The 21,278-nt window shown below is 43.4% G+C and overlaps 1 protein-coding gene across 2 annotated transcripts in view; it reads right to left on the bottom strand.

Moving 5' to 3' along the window:
• GNS (glucosamine (N-acetyl)-6-sulfatase) overlaps nucleotides 1-21,278 on the bottom strand; it is a 68,833-nt gene that overhangs the window by 25,070 nt on the left and 22,485 nt on the right. Inside the window, exons 8-14 of one of the 2 annotated variants that reach the window (XM_060194997.1) lie at nucleotides 19,011-19,129; nucleotides 16,078-16,181; nucleotides 15,460-15,561; nucleotides 10,456-10,563; nucleotides 7,870-7,980; nucleotides 4,973-5,133; nucleotides 364-2,936 (exon numbers count right to left, since the gene is read on the bottom strand). In XM_060194997.1, the coding sequence (XP_060050980.1) occupies nucleotides 2,858-2,936; nucleotides 4,973-5,133; nucleotides 7,870-7,980; nucleotides 10,456-10,563; nucleotides 15,460-15,561; nucleotides 16,078-16,181; nucleotides 19,011-19,129 (784 nt within the window). In that variant the 3' untranslated portion in view covers nucleotides 364-2,857. Of the gene's footprint in view, nucleotides 1-363; nucleotides 2,937-4,972; nucleotides 5,134-7,869; nucleotides 7,981-10,455; nucleotides 10,564-15,459; nucleotides 15,562-16,077; nucleotides 16,182-19,010; nucleotides 19,130-21,278 lie in introns of those variants that run through there. The other variant, XM_060194998.1, reaches the window with a different exon arrangement.

Below are 21,278 nucleotides of genomic sequence, written 5' to 3'. Positions count from 1 at the left end.
TTTCCCCTCTTGTTGCCCTTGTTGTTTTTTGTTGTAGTTATTGTTGTTGTTGATGTTGTCATTGTTGGATAGGAGAGAAATAGAGATGGGGAAGACGGGGAGAGACAGACACCTGCAGACCTGCTTTACCACCTGTAAAGCGACTCCCCTGCAGGAGGGGAGCCGGGGGTTCGAATGGCAAAACACTTTTGAGGTGAGTTTACTTGAGTTAGTTTAAAGCTGAGCGAAATTTTCTCTAAGAAAACCATGAAGCCTTTGATCAGAGACCATCTGTGTAAGAGGTGAGTGATGGAGGCATCGAACAGAATAAAGGTACACTTAGTCAGAGTGACTGTCTGACTAAAACAAAGCACACGCTCCCACTAGAACAGAAATCGAGTTTAATTCATTGAAAAGTGCAGTAGTGAACAGGGTCTTTTGAAGGGCACTTTCTAAGTCACATGTCTGATATGACATAGAGCGAGGGCAAGAAAACTAGGAACAGATGATGCAAACAGGAACTCACAAAATTCAGTGGGGTCTAAATAGTGACAAATCTAAAGGAAAAAAAAAAACCCAAATCTTATTCCATCTGTAATCGAACTGATATATACCCTTTAGTAAGGATCACAAGACAATGTATCTTCATTTGTTGAAAAAAAAAATCCTTGATTTAAACACTTTGATGAACGTTTTTCATAGGTTAAGGTATAACTTTTATGGCTATCGTTACTATTTTGTACAAAAACTCTGCTAATGTCAATTAAAATGTATTCTCAACAGCACCATCAGTCAAATCAAAAGATGGTCAAAGCATATTCCTCTGAATCTATTTAAAGAGGTTTGTAATAGGAAATCTTATAAGGCATAATCTCTATCCATTCCAGATAGTTTTCTATTCTTGAAGGACACCAACAATAGCCTGATCTGAAAAGAATTAAAATCTGAATCATGGCAAATAAGACAGAAATAATACTAAGATCCCTATAACTAAACATATCCCATGCCTTTTGTATAGTCTACTAGATTATAAGTGGAGACCACTCTTTACAAAAGGTAATTTTTAGCAGAGATGCAGAATGAGGCCAGCTCAAGGGTTTTAAAAAAAAAAATTACAAGTTACTGCAAAGTGAAATGTAGAAGAGATGTCTCCAGAGAGGGCCTCGCTGCAGGACCCCCCCCACACACACACACACAGTGCCTGGAGGGAGAAGCCTGCTGAGTGTGTAGTAGAAGTGTGGAGGGGGAGAGTGGGGCAGGGATACTGTGGGCAGACACCTTGTGTGGGGGAGTGAACCTGACTCCTTCGAGGCCTGAAACGCTAGGGTCTTTTTGCATAATCATTCTATCCTTCCCCACCTAACTTGTGTCTTGCTTATGACATTTTCTGCTTTCAGGAACTGGCATTGTAAAACTGAATCATAGCACATTACAGGGCGTGGTAAGAGTTGGTGTCTTTTTATTGGGGAATAACAGTCAACTTTCATGGATGGGGAAGTTGGCCTATTGAGATTAAGAGCCAAAATACAGAAGTAAATGCATAACCATATTTTAACATCATAGTTTCCTTTTAATTACAAAACTTCTTCTGAACAGTCGCCACTGGGGTTGTATGAGGTAAGAGAATAAATTCACCTGCTATTAACCAGCATAGTTAGCTGGAATTCTGTTACTTCACCCTTGTCTTGCAAAATGCTTAAAGCTCAACCTACGATCTTAAAGCTAAAAATCAATACTGCCTGGCTCAAAGAGCTCTTCTTCCTTCTCTGCTGTTAAACCACCAATTAGCCTTTACACTGAAAAAGTTGGTCTTCTGAGTCACAGAATAATAAAAATGTAGGATTTCTAGACAGTTGAAGAAACCTCAACAAGACTGGACAGGTGAATAGTGAGTGGCACACCTGACACAGAACTCCAAACAGGGCAGGTAGGGTAAAAGAGTTGGTGCTGGGCATCCACTCCAGGAAACTGTGACATCTGGTAACAAAGTAATAATGTCAGGAAAATGCAGAAAAAGAAGAAAACAAATTTAAACAAGGGATTGAAACCCCGACTCCCTGATGGGACAGGCACTTAGTTCTCCCCAACTACAGCCAGCCCTTCCTCCCAAGCATTAGAAAAAGCCTCTACCAACTTGCTCTTCAGAGGCAAATGATATCAAGAGAAGAGACATTTCCGGTGTAAAATGACACCCAGAACTACCCAGAATTAGCTTTTATTAAAAGCTTACTGCTTGCTCTATTTTAGCATCATACAGCCCACAAATCCACCAACACCCCCCACCCCCACCCAAGGTCGGTGGATATGTTTTGCATTTGTGACCTTATTACATTGTAGTGGATATTATAAACAATGTATTCTGCTAGTATAAAAACAATAGTATTTACTCTTAACCAAATGATTCAGCTCTGATGGTTATTTTTCAAGCCGTGTGATGTTAATTTTTTTTTTATATATAGTGAAATGCTCAACTGGAATGCTATGCCCACTCTTTGAGGTCAAGATGTATGAAATACCCACCCCCACCCCCCACAGAGTATTGCCATCTATCTGAATCGAGTTACAAATTCAGACTCTGAACCACCAGGAGATGCTCAGCAACTGAGGCCACAGAAGGAAAGAGAGGAACAGTCCATATCATCTGAATGAAGGAGCCAGGGCGGGGGTGGGGTGGGGGGGCACTCCTGCTGCAGGGGCAGAGTTCACAGTTTCACACATTGCACAAGGAAGGCAGCTGACTGGGTTGCTTTCCAAACAAGACTTGCAGCCTGTCCAGACCCGTCCAGAATGCCTCCACGTGTGGTCTTGAGGACTAGCTACAGATATTACTAGAATCACTTCACCAGGCAGGTAGGCAGGGACCCAGCTGCAGAGGTGGCTACAGAGTGTGCTTGGAGAACCTTCGCGTCCTGACGCTGCCATGGTGACTGAACATGAGGCGAGGGTTGAACCTGTACCTGGGGAGGAGGACAGAAGGGTCATCTGCCAGTCCCTGAGTGCGTAAGCCACATGGAGACTGGGAGGACTAGAAAAAAAAATTCAGTCACCTAGGAGGTACCTAGTGGGAGTGCTCTTCCATCACAAGTTAGGGAGCAAAAATATATAGAGATACACAGTCAAAATGGAGAAAGGGTGAGAAAATGGTTTCAGTAAGCTTAATCTGGACATAATTTAAGTGGTAATATTTGGGCTGAGTTTGTTGATAATTTTGAGGGGGAGGGGCCAGTATTTTAAGTATCCCTCTTCCAGCCTGGTGGGAGAGAGCTAGTCCCTGCTGGAACCCTAGCCAGCAGTGTCACAGCTTAGACACCCAAGTGAACCTCTAACATAAATTTGAATCATCCAAAGCCATAAGCAAGATAATTCATAGAAAAAGTTGGTCACATAACCCATTTCAACACCTAAAAGAAAGCAGATGCTCAAAGGTGACAGGCTGAAGGGTAGCTTGGTGATATATGTACAGTCTTGGAGTAACATTTTACTTAACTCTGCTGCTCGGAACTACTTCTTGGCGTTATCTTAGAGCTGGCATTGGTCAACACTTGTTTTAAGAGGTAGTAGGGCCTGGTGGCATACTGGTTGAGCATGCACGTTACCAGGCGCAACGGCCAGGGTTCGAGCCCACTTCCCCATCTGCTTGGGGTGGGGGGAGCAGTGAGACAAGGCTGCAGGTGTCTCTCTTTTCCTATTTCCCCCACCGCTCTCAATTTCTATCTGTTGTAATAGAGTGGGCTGCAGACTGGTGGATTCATAGTATGGGCACAGAGTGATGATCCTGGTGGCAATAAAAAATGTAAATATTTTGATTTTTTGTTTTGTTTTGTTTGTGGGATATACAAGTCATTGTTCTAGTCACCTAACTTCACTGTGGAAGGGAAAAGATAGCAGTAATGGTTATGCAAAAAAACTTTCAGGCTTGAGGCACTAAGGGTCCCAGGTTCAACCGCCAGAACCACCATAAGCCGGAGCTCTGGTAAAAAGAAAAATTGTGTGCGACGGTGGCTGAATTTGGCTTGTGGGGGCGACTTCCACTGAAGAGGATGCAGGAGGTCTAAGGGCAGGAAAGGATGAACCAGGGCTAAAGAGTTTAAAATGGAGAATCATATACTGCTCAGACTGAATCACAAAAGCCAGCACCCAGAACCTTCGCTTAAGGACTCCTGAGTATAGGCAAGATAGTTTACAAATACAATTTTACGTGTTTACCTGATAGATCTTGCTCTGACAGTTCTTCAGACTTGGGTAGTGAACACAGGCATATTCTACTGCATTGTGTGTATATTAAATTAACTACGGAGCGCTAAATTTCTAGAGTCGGTGTTTCTGAGAGATGCAAGGTAGGCCAGCCTCCTTTAGGGAGCCCCAGATGTTACCAGTGCAGGCAGCATGACGCGTGACAATCACAGCCAGGAAGGAGACCACTGACTGGTACTAGAGAGCCAGAATTAAAGAAAACTCTGCCTCCCACCCCAGCACTGCTCCACTTTGGCTTATGCTGGTGCAGGCAACTGAATTTGGGGCTTTGGAACCTAAGGCATCAAAGTCTTTTGGCATAACCATTACTCTGTCTTCCCAGGTCAAAGCAGTAGAGCACTTTTCAGCTGTTGTTTAAGGTGGTGCCAGGGGCTGAAGCAGGGAGCTTTGAGCCTTAGCCATCAAAGTTATTTTGCATAACCACTATTCAGTTTTCCTGGTACTTCAAAAAGCTTCTTTCCCCTGTACAAACAGCTGTTGCCTTAAGGCACAACATTTCTTTAAAACAAAAATGATAAACACAGCTGAACTTAGCTAAGAGACTCTCTCTGCCTTCAAGAAAAGCACTACTTTCTGAGAGAACACACCAAAGTCCTTCAAGAAAAAGGACTTAAAAAGTGTTGGATTATCAGGCATGAAGCCCTGAGTTTGATCCTTGGAGTTGCAAATGTCAGTAATGCTCTGGTTCTCTCTTCCTCTCTTACATTTATTAATGAACAATAATGAAGAATAATCTTACTCAGGGTCAAAAACCCCTGGAGTGCGACAGGTGGGACCAGAACAGGACTGTAGCATCATCAGCCGGTAGTTCATCTTGCCCAAAAGCTCCGGGTCTATGCTTTTGGCAATGTTGGTGATCTGGTCGGGGTCCGAGGTCAGGTTATAGACTTCCACAAACACCTACCGGGAGAGATCAAGGTTGTATTTAACGAAACATTCCTCTTGTGAATCATATCAAAATGGGAAGAAGGGAGGAGACAGTAGAAACCAAGGGCTAGAAAAATGCCAGCTAACCTTTAAAACTATTTTTATTTTATTTTAATGAGAGAGAGGAAGACATAGAGTTAGTTCTGTGTCCCCGTCCCCTCAATTAAAACTGTAGCAGTTCTCCTCAGGTCACCAATTCAGGCTGATTCTTAATATTTATTTTCTCTTTTCTTGCCCTTGATGTTTTATTGTTGTAGTTATTATTGTTGTTTTTATTTATTTATTCCCTTCTGTTGCCCTTGTTTTTTATTGTTGTAGTTATTACTATTGTTGTTATTGATGTCGTCATTGTTGGATAGGACAGAGAGAAATGGAGAGAGGAGGGGAAGACAGAGAGGGGGAGAGATAGACACCTGCAGACCCGCTTCACCACCTGTGAAGCGACTCCCCTGCAGGTGGAGAGCTGGGGGCTCGAACCGGGATCTTTACAGAGGTCCTTGCACTTTGCGCCACGTGCGCTTAACCCACTGCACTACCACCCGACTCCCTATTGTTGTTGTTGTTTTTTAAATATTTATTTATTCCCTTTTGTTGCCCTTGTTTTATTGTTGTTATTGATGTTGTTTTGGATAGGACAGAGAGAAGTGGAGAGAGGAGGGGAAGCAGAGAGGAGGAGAGAAAGACAGACACCTGTAGACTTGCTTCACAGCCTGTGAAGCGACTCCCCTGCAGGTGGGGAGCCAGGGGCTCGAACCGGGATCCTTCTGCTGGTCCTTGCACTTCGCACCACTGCCTGACTCCCAGGGTTAGTTTTTTTAATTTGCAACAGCAGTTTTGCTGTATCCTCTTGTAGCAGAAGTGGGGTGGAGGGAGAGCGAGACCTCCACCTCCTTCTCCACGTTTCTCCCTCTCTGGCTCGAACCCTTTATCTAAATTAATGGAGAAATGGAGTCAGTCCTGGTCTTGGTATCCAACAACCACCTTATTCTGGACACAAATAGGCTAAAGACAGTACTGACAGTTTTAAAGTCAATACATTATAGCAAAAGGGACGACTTCTTGAGTCATTCGTGCAATCTACATGTTCAAATGTCCTGTGGACACAACTTGTGCCCTCAATCTTCCCCAAAGCGCTTAGAAACAACCAAATTGCAGTGTTTTGCTGCCACCTTATGGACATGTAGCACCATGCATCTGAATAGAAGGGAATTCAAAAGATCCCCATGTGCTCTTTCGATATTAATAATCATAGCTTTGCCTAAAATATTGAGGACTGAAATGAGAACAGATGAAAATATACTCTAGATAAAGTGTGTTACACAGATGCTCAGTTTTCCTATTTTAAGAGCTGTTTCGAAAGTTTACCGCCATTTGGAGAAGGGAGAATACTACTATTTTTAATATAATAAGACATACCTTTGAGAGGTCCAGTAGTAGGCTAGGAAGATGGTTGGCAAACTGTGCCATGTTTTCAAGTAGCTGTCCCCAGAGACTATATTTAGGGAGCTGTTATTGAGGGCTGGGTGATGGCACATGGTGGAGTGCACATGGTACCTTGTGCAAGGACCTGGGTTCAAACCTCCAGCCCTGGCCTGCAGTGAAGCAATGCTGCAGGTCTCTTTCTCCCTTTCCATCTCCCCCTTCCCTCTCAATTGTTCCAAATGAATGAATAAATAAATAAATAAATAAAGGCAGCCACCCAGCTGATGAGCATATGAGGTCCATGTTCCTACCTGTTGCCCTCACTGCATACTTGGGTGCAAACAAGTGGTGAGTGGGTCCGTTTCTGAGGAACTCGAGTATGTGCTGCATGTGTAAGTCCTGGGCTTCCAGAGGGGACTGGAGAGCACCGGCTGCTACAAGCACTAAACCACAAGGGAAGGGAGCACATGTGACCCTTCTAATAGCCCACTCTGTGCTGTGCTGGCAGCAGGCCACTGTCTTCTGAGGGAAGAACCCCTGCTTCTGCCTCTGCCCTCCTCACCCCCCATCTAGCTGGGCTGGGCTGCAGTGGGAAGACAAACTTCTCAGTAAACTGGCTGCCAGTAGGCTTTCACCCCTATAGAACTCGAGATATCTTATCCTCACCCTAAACTATCAGGGAAGCACACGCGTCAGGGTATGAAGCATTCTGAAAAAGGGCTGAGCCCTGAAAGGACTTCAAATGCACGAGGTCCTGGGCTCAGTCTGTGGCACTGTAGGTGCCAGGGCACCACTCTGGTTTGTGTCCCCCTCTTTTTAACGAGTATTTTTAAGAAGTGAGCCGGGCATTTGAGGGGCAGTGAATCAGCTCACTTGGATAGTGTGCTACTTTGCCCAGTGGGAGACCTGGGTTTGGGGCCAGCCACTAAGGCACTGCAGGGAGCTCTGGTTATCTGACTCTGACATCACCACTCTTGGCAGCCACTTCCCTTTTTTACTTCTTTCTGATAGAAGTTAAGAGATGAGGAAATGAGACTCTGCTTCACTGTTCATGGAGCTTCCTGCCTGCAGTTGGGGACTAGGGGCTTGAACCCGGGTCCTCATGTTGGTAGCATGTTCTCATCATCACTCCACTGCCACCACTGGGCCCTGGAGTTCTGTTTTCTTCATGGAAGGGAACCTAAATGGAAAGCCTGACAGGAAGCACCCCTTCCCTAGGAGCTTCCCCAGCAGTGTTTGTGTGTTAAGTCCAGCCAGCAAAGCACCAGCAGGCAGCAGCCCCCTTACCTCCTGGTCATCAAACTCGCAGTACTGTAGATTCCACAGCGATGACACAGTTCTCACACAGGCGTAAGTGTTGTTGTAAGCGTCTTCACACACACAGTCGGGGAAACATTGCTGCAGGGATACGGAGAAAGTTAAATGAAAACACATCTTCTGCAGTGACAATTATGGCATAGGCTAACCCAGCTGACTCAAGGCGGACACACCAGCACCAGACAGAAATTGGGAGCCTCTCTACAGAGAGGCCAATAAATCAAAAGTTCTTGGACTCACCTCCTTCCAGGGACAACCCATCACACAGCCTTGTGGGACTGACTGTCCCTGGAAATGAGCTGAGACAGCTCTTGAGTTCCTCCACAACAAAGGACCACCCCAAAACGGGCAGGAGGGGCAGCATAGGAGTACCACCAAGACAGCCACCTCTGACATGGCACCCCAAATCAGAAGAGACCTCTCGGAGGTGTGACATGTTCAAACCCACATGAAGCCACCTAGCCCTTAGAACATGCACCGGAGGGGGTCGGGCTGAAGCACAGCAGGTGAAGCGCCCATGGCACAAAACTTGAGGATCCCAATTCGAACCTCCAGCTCCCCACCTGCAGGGGAGTCACTTTACAGGCGGTGAAGCAGGTCTGTAGGTGTCTATTTTTCTCTCCCCATCTCTGTCTTCCCCTCCTTTCTCCATTTCTCTCTGTCCTATCTGCTAACAACATCAATAACAACAATAATAACCACAACAATGATAAAAACAAGGGCAACAAAAAGGGAAAATAAAATATTAAAAAAAAAAAAAAGAGCATGCCCCAGAGAGCCCCCACTCCTACCCCAAGATCTAGATTTGGAAATCAATAATGCTTGTTTCAACCACAAGCTCTAAGAGGTGGAAGGGAATGGAGATGCTTATCAAAGGGCAAAGGTGCAAGGGCTGGGCAACAGCAAACCCGGCTGAGTACACAGGTCACCATGTACAAGGACCCGGATGAAAGCCCCTGGCCCCCACCTGCAGGGGGGGAGAGGAGGAGGAGTTCATAAATAGTGGAGCAGTGCCACCGTGTTCTCTCAGTCTCTCCCTCTTCCCTTTCCTCTGTCTCCACCAGAAGAGAAGAAAAAGTAAAGAAAAGGCCGCTGGGAATGGTGGCGTCATTGTGCAGGCACTGAGCACCTGCAGCAAGTGGGGGCAAAGAAAGGACATGAAACAAGGATATGGATTTCTACCCTGACATCCAGTGCAAAAGTATCAATTTGAAGAGCATACTGAGAGAAAGAAAGAGAGAGAGAGAGAGAGAGAGAGAGAGAGCCATAACATCGTTTTGACATATGCAGTGTCAAGGGTCAAACTTGAGACCTAGCCTATGCAAGTCCTGTGCTCTATCACTGAGCCACCTCCCCTGCCACAGAAGTAGAATTTTAAAGCCATGACATCTTAGAAGACAGTAACTCCTTAGTTAATGTGACATATTCCACTTCTTTCCTTGGAGTGTGTGTGTTCACTGTGAATTCAGTATTGCATGAAAGGTAAGAGCAACTCCAAGTCCCAAGTTCAAACCCAGGCACCATAAGCCCTCCATTTCTTTCTGACCTAACAATGACGACGATGGCATCAATAACAACAACAATAACTACAACAAGGGCAACAAAAAGGAAATAAACAAATAAGTAAATATTTAAAAAATCTTTTTTTTAAAAAAAAAGAACAATCATCTAGTCAGTATGCGGCTTATGCAAATGTGGGGGGGGCAAACGTCTGTTAATAAGCTGATATATGCAGGATTTTTATTCTTTGTGAGTTTTTCAAGGCGATATATCATAAAATATCCATGGATCTTCTCCCCTGTTCTCCAAATAAAGATCCAATGTAAAAACAGATTGATGGGGGCTAGGTGACGACGACTTGGTAGAGCTAATGTTACAATGCTCAAGGATGAAGGTTCAAGCCCTGGTCCCTACCTGCTGGGGGGAAGCAGTGCTGCAAATATCTGTCTGTCTGTGCCTCTCCTCTCTAACCAGAGTACTGCTCAGCTTTGACTTATGGAGGTGTAGGGGATTGAACCTGGGACTTAGGAGCCTCAGGCATGAGAGTCTCTTTGCATAACCATTATGCTATCTACCCCTGCCCCAAATGTCTCTCCTCTTTTCCTCTTGATTTCTAGCTCTAGCAAATATATATATTTTTAATTCAATAGGAAAGAGAAATTGAGAGGGAAGAGGAAGATAGAAAGGGCGAGAAAGAGACACCTGTAGACCGCAGACCTGCTTTCACTGCTTGTGAAGTGTCCCTTCTGCAGGTGGGGAGCAGCAGCACAGTACTATGTGTGCTTAACTGGGAGTGCCACCGCCTGGCCCCTCAAAAAACAATAATAATAATACTGCAGATCCTCCTCCAAACATCTACATTCTGATGATAGGCTGGCAACATCATTTTCAGAATTATTGCACTGACCTCTGTTCATTTACTCATTTCCCACAGTCAAATGGCAAAGTCAGTTGACAGAAGAGCAGGATTCCAACGAAGACTTTCCAAACTAAATTTAAATGCCTTGTTAGCCTTCAATAACAAAACGGTTAAAGTCAAATCAAGCTCTTACTCACAGATACTCCAGGACTCAAGGAAGGACATGTTGGGTCAGTGACGTTGCGGCCTTCCCCTTGATATTCCACCAGGACATCTGATCGCCAAGTCAAATTGCTAGCCCCTCTCTAGGAAAAAGAGCAAAAACAGTTGTCTTTCTTTTCTTTTTTTTCCTTTTCTCTTTTGCCTCCAGGGTTATTGCTGGGGCTTGGTGCGAATTCATTGCTCCTGGAGGCTATTTTTTCCCCTTTTGTTGCCCTTGTTGTTTTATCATTGTTATGGTTATTATTGTTGTTGTTACTGATGTCATTGTTGTTGGATAGGACAGAGAGAAATGGAGACAGGAGGGGAAGACAGAGAGAGGGAGAGAAGACCTGTTTCACCACCTGTGAAGTGAACACCCTGCAGGTGGGGAGCCTGGGGCTAAAACCGGGATCCTCAGCCGGTCCTTGCACTTCGCACCATGTGTGCTTAACCTGCACCATGTGCGCTAACGCCCAACCCCCCAAAAAACGGTTTTTTTTTTTTTTTTTTTTTATTATCGTAGTCATTGTTGGATAGGACAGAGAGACATGGAGAGAGGAGGGGAAGACAGAGAGGGGGAGAAAAGATAAGACACCTATAGACCTGCTTCACCACTTGTGAAGTGACTCCTCTGCAGGTAAGGAGCTACACCGGTCCTTGCGCTTTGTGCCTCGTGCACTTAACCTGCCCTGCTGTGGTACCGCCCGACTCCCTCCAAAAACAGTTTCTATCAGGCTGTAAGGGTATGGATCAACCTGCCAATGCCCATTGTCTAGTGGAGAAGCAATTACAGAACCCACACCTCCCACCTTCTTCACCCCATAAAGAATTCCAGGCCATACTCCCAGAAGGGGAGAAATGGAAGGGGGAAGATGACCAGAGGACTCTGAACTCCAACTGCATTAGGACCCAGAGAGAGAGAAGTAGAAAAAAGGAAGGACATCAAGAAGTAGTAATAGGTATAGGTGTGACTTAGAAAGGAAGAGAAGGCAGGACCATAGAAAAAAAAAGGGCAAATATATCTGTTGACACTGGGTGAGCCACTGTAGTTTCCAATGGAGGGAATGGGGATACAGAAGTCTGGTGTTGAGAACTGTGTGGAATTATACCTCTGTTATCTCACAGTTTTGTAAATCAGTATGAAGTCACTAATAAAAAACAAAATAAAGTAGTTTCTATGAGGCATATAGACTGATAAGAACCACAGTGATTCGCTCTACTGCTAAAGAAGACTTGGTGTCAGGAGTTGTGGCACAAAGCACAAAGACCAGCGTTAAGGATCCTGGTTCGAGCCCCGGCTCCCCACCTGCAGAGGAGTCGCTTCACAGGCGGTGAAGCAGGTTTGCAGGTGTCTGTCTTTCTCTCTCCCTCTCTGTCTTCCCCATCTCTCTCCATTTCTCTCTGTCCTATCCAACAACAAGAACAATGATAGAACAATAAAACAAACAGGGCAACAAAAAGGAATAAATAAATATTAAAAAAAAAAAAGAGACGGTGTCAAAACTCACTGGGCTGTTGGCATGGTAACTAGAGGAAATGATTAAAACTGCTGACTATGACAGCTTCAGTGTATCATGTTAGATATTTACATGAGCCCTCACAAGTGGTAGTAAAAAGCTTTGAGCACTTAAGACAAAAATTGCACAGTAGCACTGACATGCTAAGGATTATAGTAGATTCAGAACACTTCTTGATCAGAAGGTTAGAATAAAGGGAGGGACAGATCAGGTACTAGAGAGGGTTGTCCATTATCGCTATTGCTACTCAACACAGCAATTCAGCAAGAAAATGGAACTGAAAGAACACAGGTTGGAAGAGAAGTAAAACTGTCGTTATTTGTAGGCGGTATGACACTGTACAAAGAAAATCCTAAAGAATCCAGCAGGAAGCTCCTAGAAATTAAGCAACATAGTAAGGTGGAGGGGTTACAACAACAACAACAACAACAATAATAATAATAATGGTCAGAAGAAGAAATTCAGAAATTGATCCCATTTACTACAGCAGCAAAACAATACCTAGGAATAAACTTTTATAAAAGTGAAAGGCGTATATACTAAAGTTATGAGTCAAAAATATGCTCAAGGAAATAGAAAAAGATACAAAGAAGTAGAAAGATATCTCATGTTCATGGATTGGAAGAATTAACATTGTCAAAATGAATATTCTATCCAGAGTCATATATAAATTTAGTGTAATCCCTATCAAGGTCCCAGCAAATTTCTTTAAGAGAACGGCACAAAAGCTATAAGAAATTTAGTTAGAATCAGAAAACAGCCAGAACTGTAAAAACAACTAAGATAAAAGAATAAGACTGCAGGTGTCAAGTTCCCAGATCGCAAACTGTATTAGAGGGTATACTGTAATCAAAACTGCCTGGTGGCAATAAAAAATAAAATAAAATATGCTTCTGCATGGCAAAAGGAACCATCACCCAAATAAAGAGACTTCCTATGAAATAGGAGATGCCATATATCATACAATAAGTTAATTACCAAATATTGGTTGTTGGAAAAGTCACAATGCACTTTTGCATAAAAAAATACATCATGGCTTTTCCGACAGCCCAATATATAAGAGCTCAACAAACTCAGCAAAAAAAAAAAAAAAAAAGAATATTCCCATCCAAAAGTGGTGTGAGTATATGGACAGAACCTTCAGCAAAGAAGAGATCCAAAGGGCCAACAGACTTACGAAGAAATGTTTAAAGTCAACTAATCATCAGAGAAATGCAAATGAAAACAACAATGAAATACCACTTCACCCCTGTGAGAACATCATGCATCAGAAAGGATAATAACAAAGGTTGGAGAGGTTGCAGTAAAGGAGCCTTTTGACACTGCTGGTGGGAATGTAAACTGGCCCAACCCCTGTGGAGAGCAGTCTGGAGGACCCTCAGAAGGCTAGAAATGGACCTACTCTATGATCTAGAAATCCCTCTCCTGAGCATATAGCTAAAGGAAACAAACACACTCATCCAGAGAGATCTGTGTATTCTTATATTCATAGCAGCACAATTTGTAATAGCTCAAACTTGGAAGCAATCAAGGTAATTAATGACCAATGAGTGGCTAAGTAAGTTGTATATAACAACAATAACAACAATAAAAATGAACAACAACAAGGGTAACAAAATGGGGAAAAATGCCCTCCAGGATTAGTGGATTCATAGCGCAGGCACCGAGCCCCAGCGATAACCCTGGAGGCAATAAATAAATAAATAAATAAATAAATAAAGTTGTATATAGGGAGCTGGGTGGTGGCGCAGTAGGTTAAGTACATATGACGCAAAGCTGCAAGGACCAGCATAAAGATCCCGGTTCAAGCCCCCGACTCCCCACCTGCAGGGGAGTCGCTTCACAGGCAGTGAAGCAGGTCTGCAGGTGTCTATCTTTTCCCCCTCTCTGTCTTTCCCTTTTCTCTCCATTTCTCTCTATCCTATCCAACAATGACGACATCCATAACAATAATAATAACTACTACAACAGAACAACAAAGGCAATAAAAGGGAATAAATAAATAAGTATTTTTTAAAAAAGCAAGTTGTATATATACACAATGGAATACTACTCAGATGGTAAGAAAGATGAATTCCTGCAATTTCCAATGGACGGAATGGGGACATGGAACTCGTGGTAGAAACAATGTGGAATTATACCCATTATTTCATAATTTTGTAAAATCAATATTAACTCACTAATAAAAAATTATGAACTCACTTTCTTCACCTCAACTTGGATGGAGCCTGAAAGAAATCATGTTAAGTGAGATAAGCCCAAAAGAGAAGGCTGAGGGAGTCGGGTGGTAGCGCAGCGAGTTAAGCACACATGGCGCAAAGCGCGAGGACCAACTGAAACTGAAACTTGGGGCTGGATTTGATGTATTGCAACAAAACAAGACTCTGGGGGAGGAGGGCATGGTAGGGGGTAGAGAGGGCCTTGGAGTCTTGGTGCATGATGGTGGGAAAGTTGGAGGTGAGTGTCTATGGACACCAACCACAGAGGGATAAGAACCTACCCATGTGTCACAACCTTACGGCAAACCATTAATCTTCCAATAAAATGGGGGGGAGGAACAAACAGTCTAATGCACACAAAGGCAAAACTAAATAGCACTGTCTAAGGACTATAGTAGATTCTGAGCACTTTTTGATAAGGAGACAGTACTTACAAAAACTTAATTATTACCGCTCATTAGTGGAACTAAGGAAAGCAGAGACAGAAAAGCCAGGCATGCAACTGGTGAAAGGAGGAAGGGCCTAGGATCAGAGGAAGCTTTGGCTCAAAAGAACATGAGCACAGGATGGAAATAACTGCTCTTGGTGGCGTGGGTTCCCGAAATTCAGCTCTCAGACAGGAAGTGGCACTGAGCTCTGTTGGAGAGAGGCAGGCTGGTAACCAGAAAAGTGGTATACAGTGTGAACTAGAAACTTGACAGAAATGTATATCTTCCATTCCCAGCGAGGTGGGGAGCAATCTACTCTCCCATGCCCCATAGGCTCTTCAAGAAGGCTGGATTAGAACTCTCCACCACTTAGCCTGGTGCCACGAGGGAGAATGGATGAGAGATTGCACAAGGACTTGGATGTCATAGGTGTCAGGAAAGCAGAAGTCAGGTGGGAATATATTTTCTATCAATAACTCGAGATTGTTTAATGACACCTACACAGTTTCATGGAGCTCTGGTCTCCAGCAGTGTGAGGCACTGTGAGACCTTAGGAACCACTGGTTCCTTCACAAGTAACCACACTGCCCTGAGCTCTGGAAACGGGGAGTCATGGCAAGAGCTTTATCTGTCAGGCTGGAGTGGATGTCACAACCACAAAGTGACTGAAAGCAAACAGTCTATCTGGTAAGTCAAGACCATGGAGTCTTTGCTCCATGTTAAAATGACTAGGGAGCTTCAAAATTTTCAAGAGCGGGGCAAGGTGGTGGCACACCTGGTTAAGCGCGCGTTACAATGTTTCTTGGTCCAGTCTTAATTGAGGGCTTCATACTCACCAAAATGGGCAATAAAGACATTCCATCCATCTGTGTCTTATTCAGGTCATAGCCAGCAATGTCGAGAATAGTAGGACCCAGGTCAATGTTGGCAACAAGCATCTATAAGGATAGGGGTGGAAATTCCTTAGCTCTGGTTTATGGTAGTGTGGGGATTGAACCTGGGACTTTGGAGTCTCGGGCATGAGTCTCTTGGTATAACCATTATGCTGTCTAGTCCCCATCTTCAGCTTTCCTATCTACATTGAGTCCTTTCCCCTGTCCTACTCATGAAACAAACAGCACTTATTTTTGCTTTTGTATAAACCATATTTATAAGGTTTGTTCCATATATTCAAATATGAGCATTATATGAAGTATAGAATCTAGAAGCTTATAAAGCTTGCAGTGTATGCCTCTGGAAGGTTATATATTTATTCTAAGTAACCTGCACAGTTACATATCAAAACATTTTTCAAAACTCCTTTTGACATTTCCTTGAGTCTGTTATGAATCATGAGAAAAATGCCAGGCTTGTTATTTGATGTCAGGTGTTGTTCAACTAAACTACTTCTAGTAGTCCATAGCTAGCCTTACTAAGAGTGATTTCTGAATAGAATCATCCTGTCAGGCACCTACCTTACTTGTGCGATTTGGTTTAATCCCAGGTCCTCGAACCAATAGGGGGACTTTGATATCAAACTCATATAGCTGTCTTTTGTCTATTGGCAAAGAAAACTGTCCTGAAAACAAAACATACACGGTTAAGGGCTGAGAAAGATCGGTGTGTTAACTGGCCTGTTCACTTAATAGTAAGATCAAAACAAGTCGACCTAATGATGGTGTTTTAACAGAAAAGCTTAAACCATCTAGCACATCTTCTTTAAATAATATCTAGGAGGATTCCCTGGCCAATGTAAGACAAATTTAGCAAAAAAGAATGACTAGACCAGGGGTCAGGCGATAGCGCAGTGGGTTAAGCGCGTGTGGCGCAAAGTGCAAGGACTGGCGTAAGGATCCCGGTTTGAACCCCTGGCTCCCCGGAACCTGCAGGGGAACAGCTTCACGTGCGGTGAAGCAGGTCTGTAGGTGTTTATCTTTCTTTCCCCCTCTCTGTCTTCCCCTCCTCTCTCAATTTCTCTCTGGCCTATCCAACAATGAATGACATCAACAACAACAATAATAACCACAACAAAGCTACAACAATAAGAACAATAAAAGGCGAAAAAATAGCCTCCAGGAGCAGTGGATTCATGGTGCAGGCACTGAGCCCCAGAAATAACCCTGGTGGCAAAAAAAAAAAAAAAAAAAAAGACTAGACCATACACAAGTAGATACAGACTTATGAATGATGCCATCTTAAAAATATCTAGACTACAGGGGGAAAATGTATCCAGTCTTTCCTGAAATTGCATTTTAGATAACCGATCAGTTAGTGAGGACATGTTCTTTCCAGGGGAATTCCAACAAATAAATACAAAAGGACAGACCAAGGTGTAAAGCTTACAACTTTGAAATTTCTGAGGAGGTAATGGAAATAAGCGGTAATTGTCAATGGAAGATTTAGTCATAGAAAGGTTCTCACCCTGGTTAAGTGCACACATTACAGTGCACAAGGACCTGGGTTCAAGCCCCTGGTCCCCACCTGCAGTGAGGAAGCTTCACAAATGGTGAAGCAGAGCTGCAGGTATCTCTGTTTCTCTCTCTCTCTCCCTCTCCCTCCCCTCTCAACTTCCCATTAGCTTCAATTCAATAATAAATAAAATTTAAAAAACGAAGACAGGTTCTCACTTAGTTAAAAGCACATATTACCTTGCACAAGGACCTGGGGATGACCCCCCAATGTCTACCTGCAGGGGAGCATCTCACAAGCACTGAAGCAGTTCTGCAAATATCTAGTTTTCTTTCTCCCTCTCTATCACCTCTCCCCTCTCAATTTCTCTGTTCTATCAAGTACAATGGAGAGTGAAAAGGAAAATATGGCCACCATAAGCAGTAGATTTGTAGTGCTGGCAAAAATCCTGGTGGCAAGAAAAAAAAAAAAGCATGCATTACAGTATGCAAGGACATATCAGCATGTCTGTAGGGCAAATAGTACACAGCAGCACCACCAAGAAAGCATTCTTGCAGAATTTCTGTTAAGCCTGTAGATTTAACCAAGTACAGGAAATTCTGTGCATAAACTAGAAAATTAAGGCACCATGAGACAATTAGTCACATCTAGAAAGTGACATATTTTAAAAGATTTTTTAAGTATTTAATTTACTTTCCCTTTTGTTGCCCTTGTTGTTTTATTGTTGTAGTTATTATTGTTATTGATGTCATTGTTGTTGGATAGGACAGAGAGAAATGGAGACAGGAGGGGAAGACAGAGAGGGGGAGAGAAAGATAGACACCTGCAGACCTGCTTCACCACCTGTGATGCAACTCCCCTGCAGGTGGGGAGCCAGGGGCTTGAACCTGGATTCTTACACTGGTCCTTGCACTTTGTGCCACGTGCACTTAACCCACTGTACTACCACCTGACTCCCCCTTTTTTTTTTTTTGTTTAATTCCTCCAATAAATCAGTGGCAAATCACCATCTTAGGAGGCACAGAAAGTAAAGGATCAGGTAGACTCCCCAAAAACCATAAACTAGTCAGTCAACACAAGCAAGTGTTCATGTGTGGAGTCAATGTCTGGGAATTTCCTCAAAAGCTACTAGCAGAAAGAAAGGGAGGGAGGGAGGGAGGGAGGGAGGGAGGGAGGGAAGGGGAGGAAAAGGGAGGGAAGAGAGGAAGAGTGAGAGAGGGAAAGGAGGGAAGGAGAGAGGAGACATGGGAAAGGTAGTGGTGTGCCTGGTTAAGCACATACTTTGAAGTGTGCAAGATGCAGGTTCAAGCCCCTAGTTCCTGCAGGAGGAAAGCTTCACGAGTAGTGAAGCAAGTGCTGCAGGTGTCTCTTTGTCTCTCTCCCTCTCCCCTCTCCATTTCTTTGTCTTTAAATACATTTTAAAAATAATAATAGTAATAAAAACCAGCCACCTCACACAGGAAAATTGAAGCTGGATAGTGGGGGTTGTTTTTCTAGTCTCTGAACATTTGAAATACTCACAGCCCCACATTAACTGTCTAGTCAATCTGCTCATACATAAACAAGCCTCAGGTTTGTTCATTCAAGTGGAAATTTACAGATGGGGAAGGGAAACATGTTGTAACTACAGGAGGTCTAAGTAGAAAGCAGCAAAGTCAATGACAGGGGGTTGACTCATGACAACCACAACTCTTATTCTCTAAGGTCTGCTTATCCTTTAAAGCCTTACTCTTCCATGAAATCTGTCTCCTTAAAACTCCCTCTGCTCCCAATGCCTAGAACACCCATAATTTAGAATATGAAAGTTAATAATGAAACCAGGTGTTTCCAGGTACCACTGAGTTGGCCTTCTAAGCAGAGAGATCCTAGAACAAGCTCCCCTTGCCACCTTAAGCCTGCCCACTGCTGTCAAAGGATCAGAGCCCTGCCAGTGCTTCTGACTAGGTGAAAACAGAAAGGCAAATTGCAAGATCAAAGAATACCTCGCCCTGCCCCTTACCTGTGTGGTAGCCATTGTCTGAGGTATAAAAGATGTAAGTGTTGTTGAGCTCCCCATTCAACTCCAATCTCTTAATCAGTTTCTCCACAAGGTCATCAACTGATAGCAGAGTTTGCCACCTGGACGTGAACAGAGGGTGGCAATAGGATGTCAGAGAATAGAGCTGAGGTGATAATACTTGCCAAAAAAAAGCAAAAGCAAAGTGAAAAATAATGCAAAAGCCAAAGGGGGAAAAGTCCCAAAGCTCTCAAAGCCTCTCTTCCCAAATTCAATTTGTTAATTGATTTTCCTAATACTCCTTACTGGGGAAAAAAAAAAAAAAATATATATATATATATATAAAATGGAACATATGTTCATAGATCATTCTAAATATAACTGTCAAAAAAATAAAGGAGACATTTTATAACCAGTTAGCAGAGATGGGGCAGTTGTCAATTTTGATTAATACAGATAGATTTAGTCAGGTTCATGCTGCTACAGTACTTTCTAGTCTAAATTAGGGGCTAGCAAAGTAGCCCACAGACCAAAGCCTGCCCACTCACTGTCTGTTGTGTTTTTAGATCGTAGTTAAAGAAGACACATAACTTAAAATTTACCATCTGAAGTACTTATGTGCAGTCGGTAGTATTGACAGAATCCATACAGTGATCCAGATCTTTCCAACTTTCCCATCTTAAAAATAGGAAACTCTAAGCCCTTTGAACAAGAATTCTCTGTCTGGTCTCACCAACACTGAAAGTTCTATAGGGCACAGCACGCTCACTTGCTCAAATATTGTCCAGGGCTGCTTCTGTGTTTCAGTGGCAGAGCTGAGCAGCATTAAGACTAGCTGGGCTGATTTCCTATCTGTCCCACCCTCTTTTTTTCTTCTCATTGTTTATTTGTGGTTAATAGTGGGTTACAAAGCTGTAAGATTAGAGTTTAGTTCCACACTGCACCCACCGCCAAAGTTCTGTGTCTCCACCTTCCCACCTCCCAAAGTTCTTATTTGTCCATTTAGAAAAACCCATTTGTTGGTATGCATGAGACCCCTTCTGTTTCATTTGGTTTAAATCTCCCCTGCTTAACACTATTCTATTTACATAACCACTTCATTCTATTTATATAACCGCTGTTAACAAGCACCTCCCTCCAGGGCATTGGTTCAATCCCCACTGTTTCATGATATGTTTTTGCTCCACCCCCCCTCCTTGTCACACCCTGATCCTCTCCTTGTCACACTCTGATTGTCAACAGTCACTTTTCTCTCCACCCTCTCTATGTCACACCCTGTTTCCACCCTACTTGGCAAGTATATATAAAGACAGCATTGTGAGTTTTAGAGTACTTTACCTTGAGTTTAGCTTAGCTCGTCTTAGATTGTGCTGCGTCCTGCATGAATAAAGAGATACTGCCTACAGCTCAACTATGAGTCCCTGGTCGTCTGTTACCTGCCCGTGAAGCCAGCCTGGCGAAAACAACCTAACCCGTCGAAAACGACATATGGCGCCCAACGTGGGGCCAGACCTGCGCAACTCCCAGATAAGTGAAGACTTTGCCTACCTATGCACTATGGTCTTCTCTTCTACTTACGAAGAGGTTTGCCAAAGCCTCTACTGTTTCATTATGAGACAGTTTCTCTGTCTCTGGAACATTTTACTCTGGGCCACACTTCGGTTCCCTCACCGGGAACTTTGGTTTCTTATGACCGGGATCATAGAGCTTGGGAGATGCACGGAGATTTCTCCTTGGACTTTCTGGATTCCCTCTCCCATGTTTCCTGAGGAAAAGGACTACATTTTGCTCCGGGCCACAGTTTGGTTCTTTATGACCGTGATCGTAGACCTTGAGATATGCATGGGGATTTCCCCTGGAACTTTCTGGACTTCTTCTCGAATGTTTCCCATGGAGAAGGACTACTCTAATTTGAAGAACATTCTCGAGTACCCTGGCAGTTCCCAAGTATGGAGACATGTGGTTAGTTCTACTCTCCTGATTGGATTCTTTCTTCAATGGGAAGACGCTTTTAAAAATGGGTGCCTGAAGCAATCCAGCAGGAACAGTCAGAAACACCCTAAATGGAATTTCGAGGACCTTTTTGGACTAGGTCGCCCTCCGGGGATTCTTAATCCTACATGGTGAGATCTTGATAATCTGGTTCAAGTTGCGTTTCATAAGAGAATGATTTGAATGACTGAATTTTTGTTTGACATTGACTTAAAAAAAAAAATGCTAGACACAGCCATGATTTCTAGAGACATCCAGAAACAATCCAAAAAATTGTTT

Source organism: Erinaceus europaeus, chromosome 7 (genome assembly GCF_950295315.1).
Source record: "Erinaceus europaeus chromosome 7, mEriEur2.1, whole genome shotgun sequence".
Taxonomy (NCBI): domain Eukaryota; kingdom Metazoa; phylum Chordata; class Mammalia; order Eulipotyphla; family Erinaceidae; genus Erinaceus; species Erinaceus europaeus.
The sequence above is the reverse complement of the archived record's forward strand: the minus strand, read 5'-3'. Positions and strand labels throughout refer to the sequence as shown.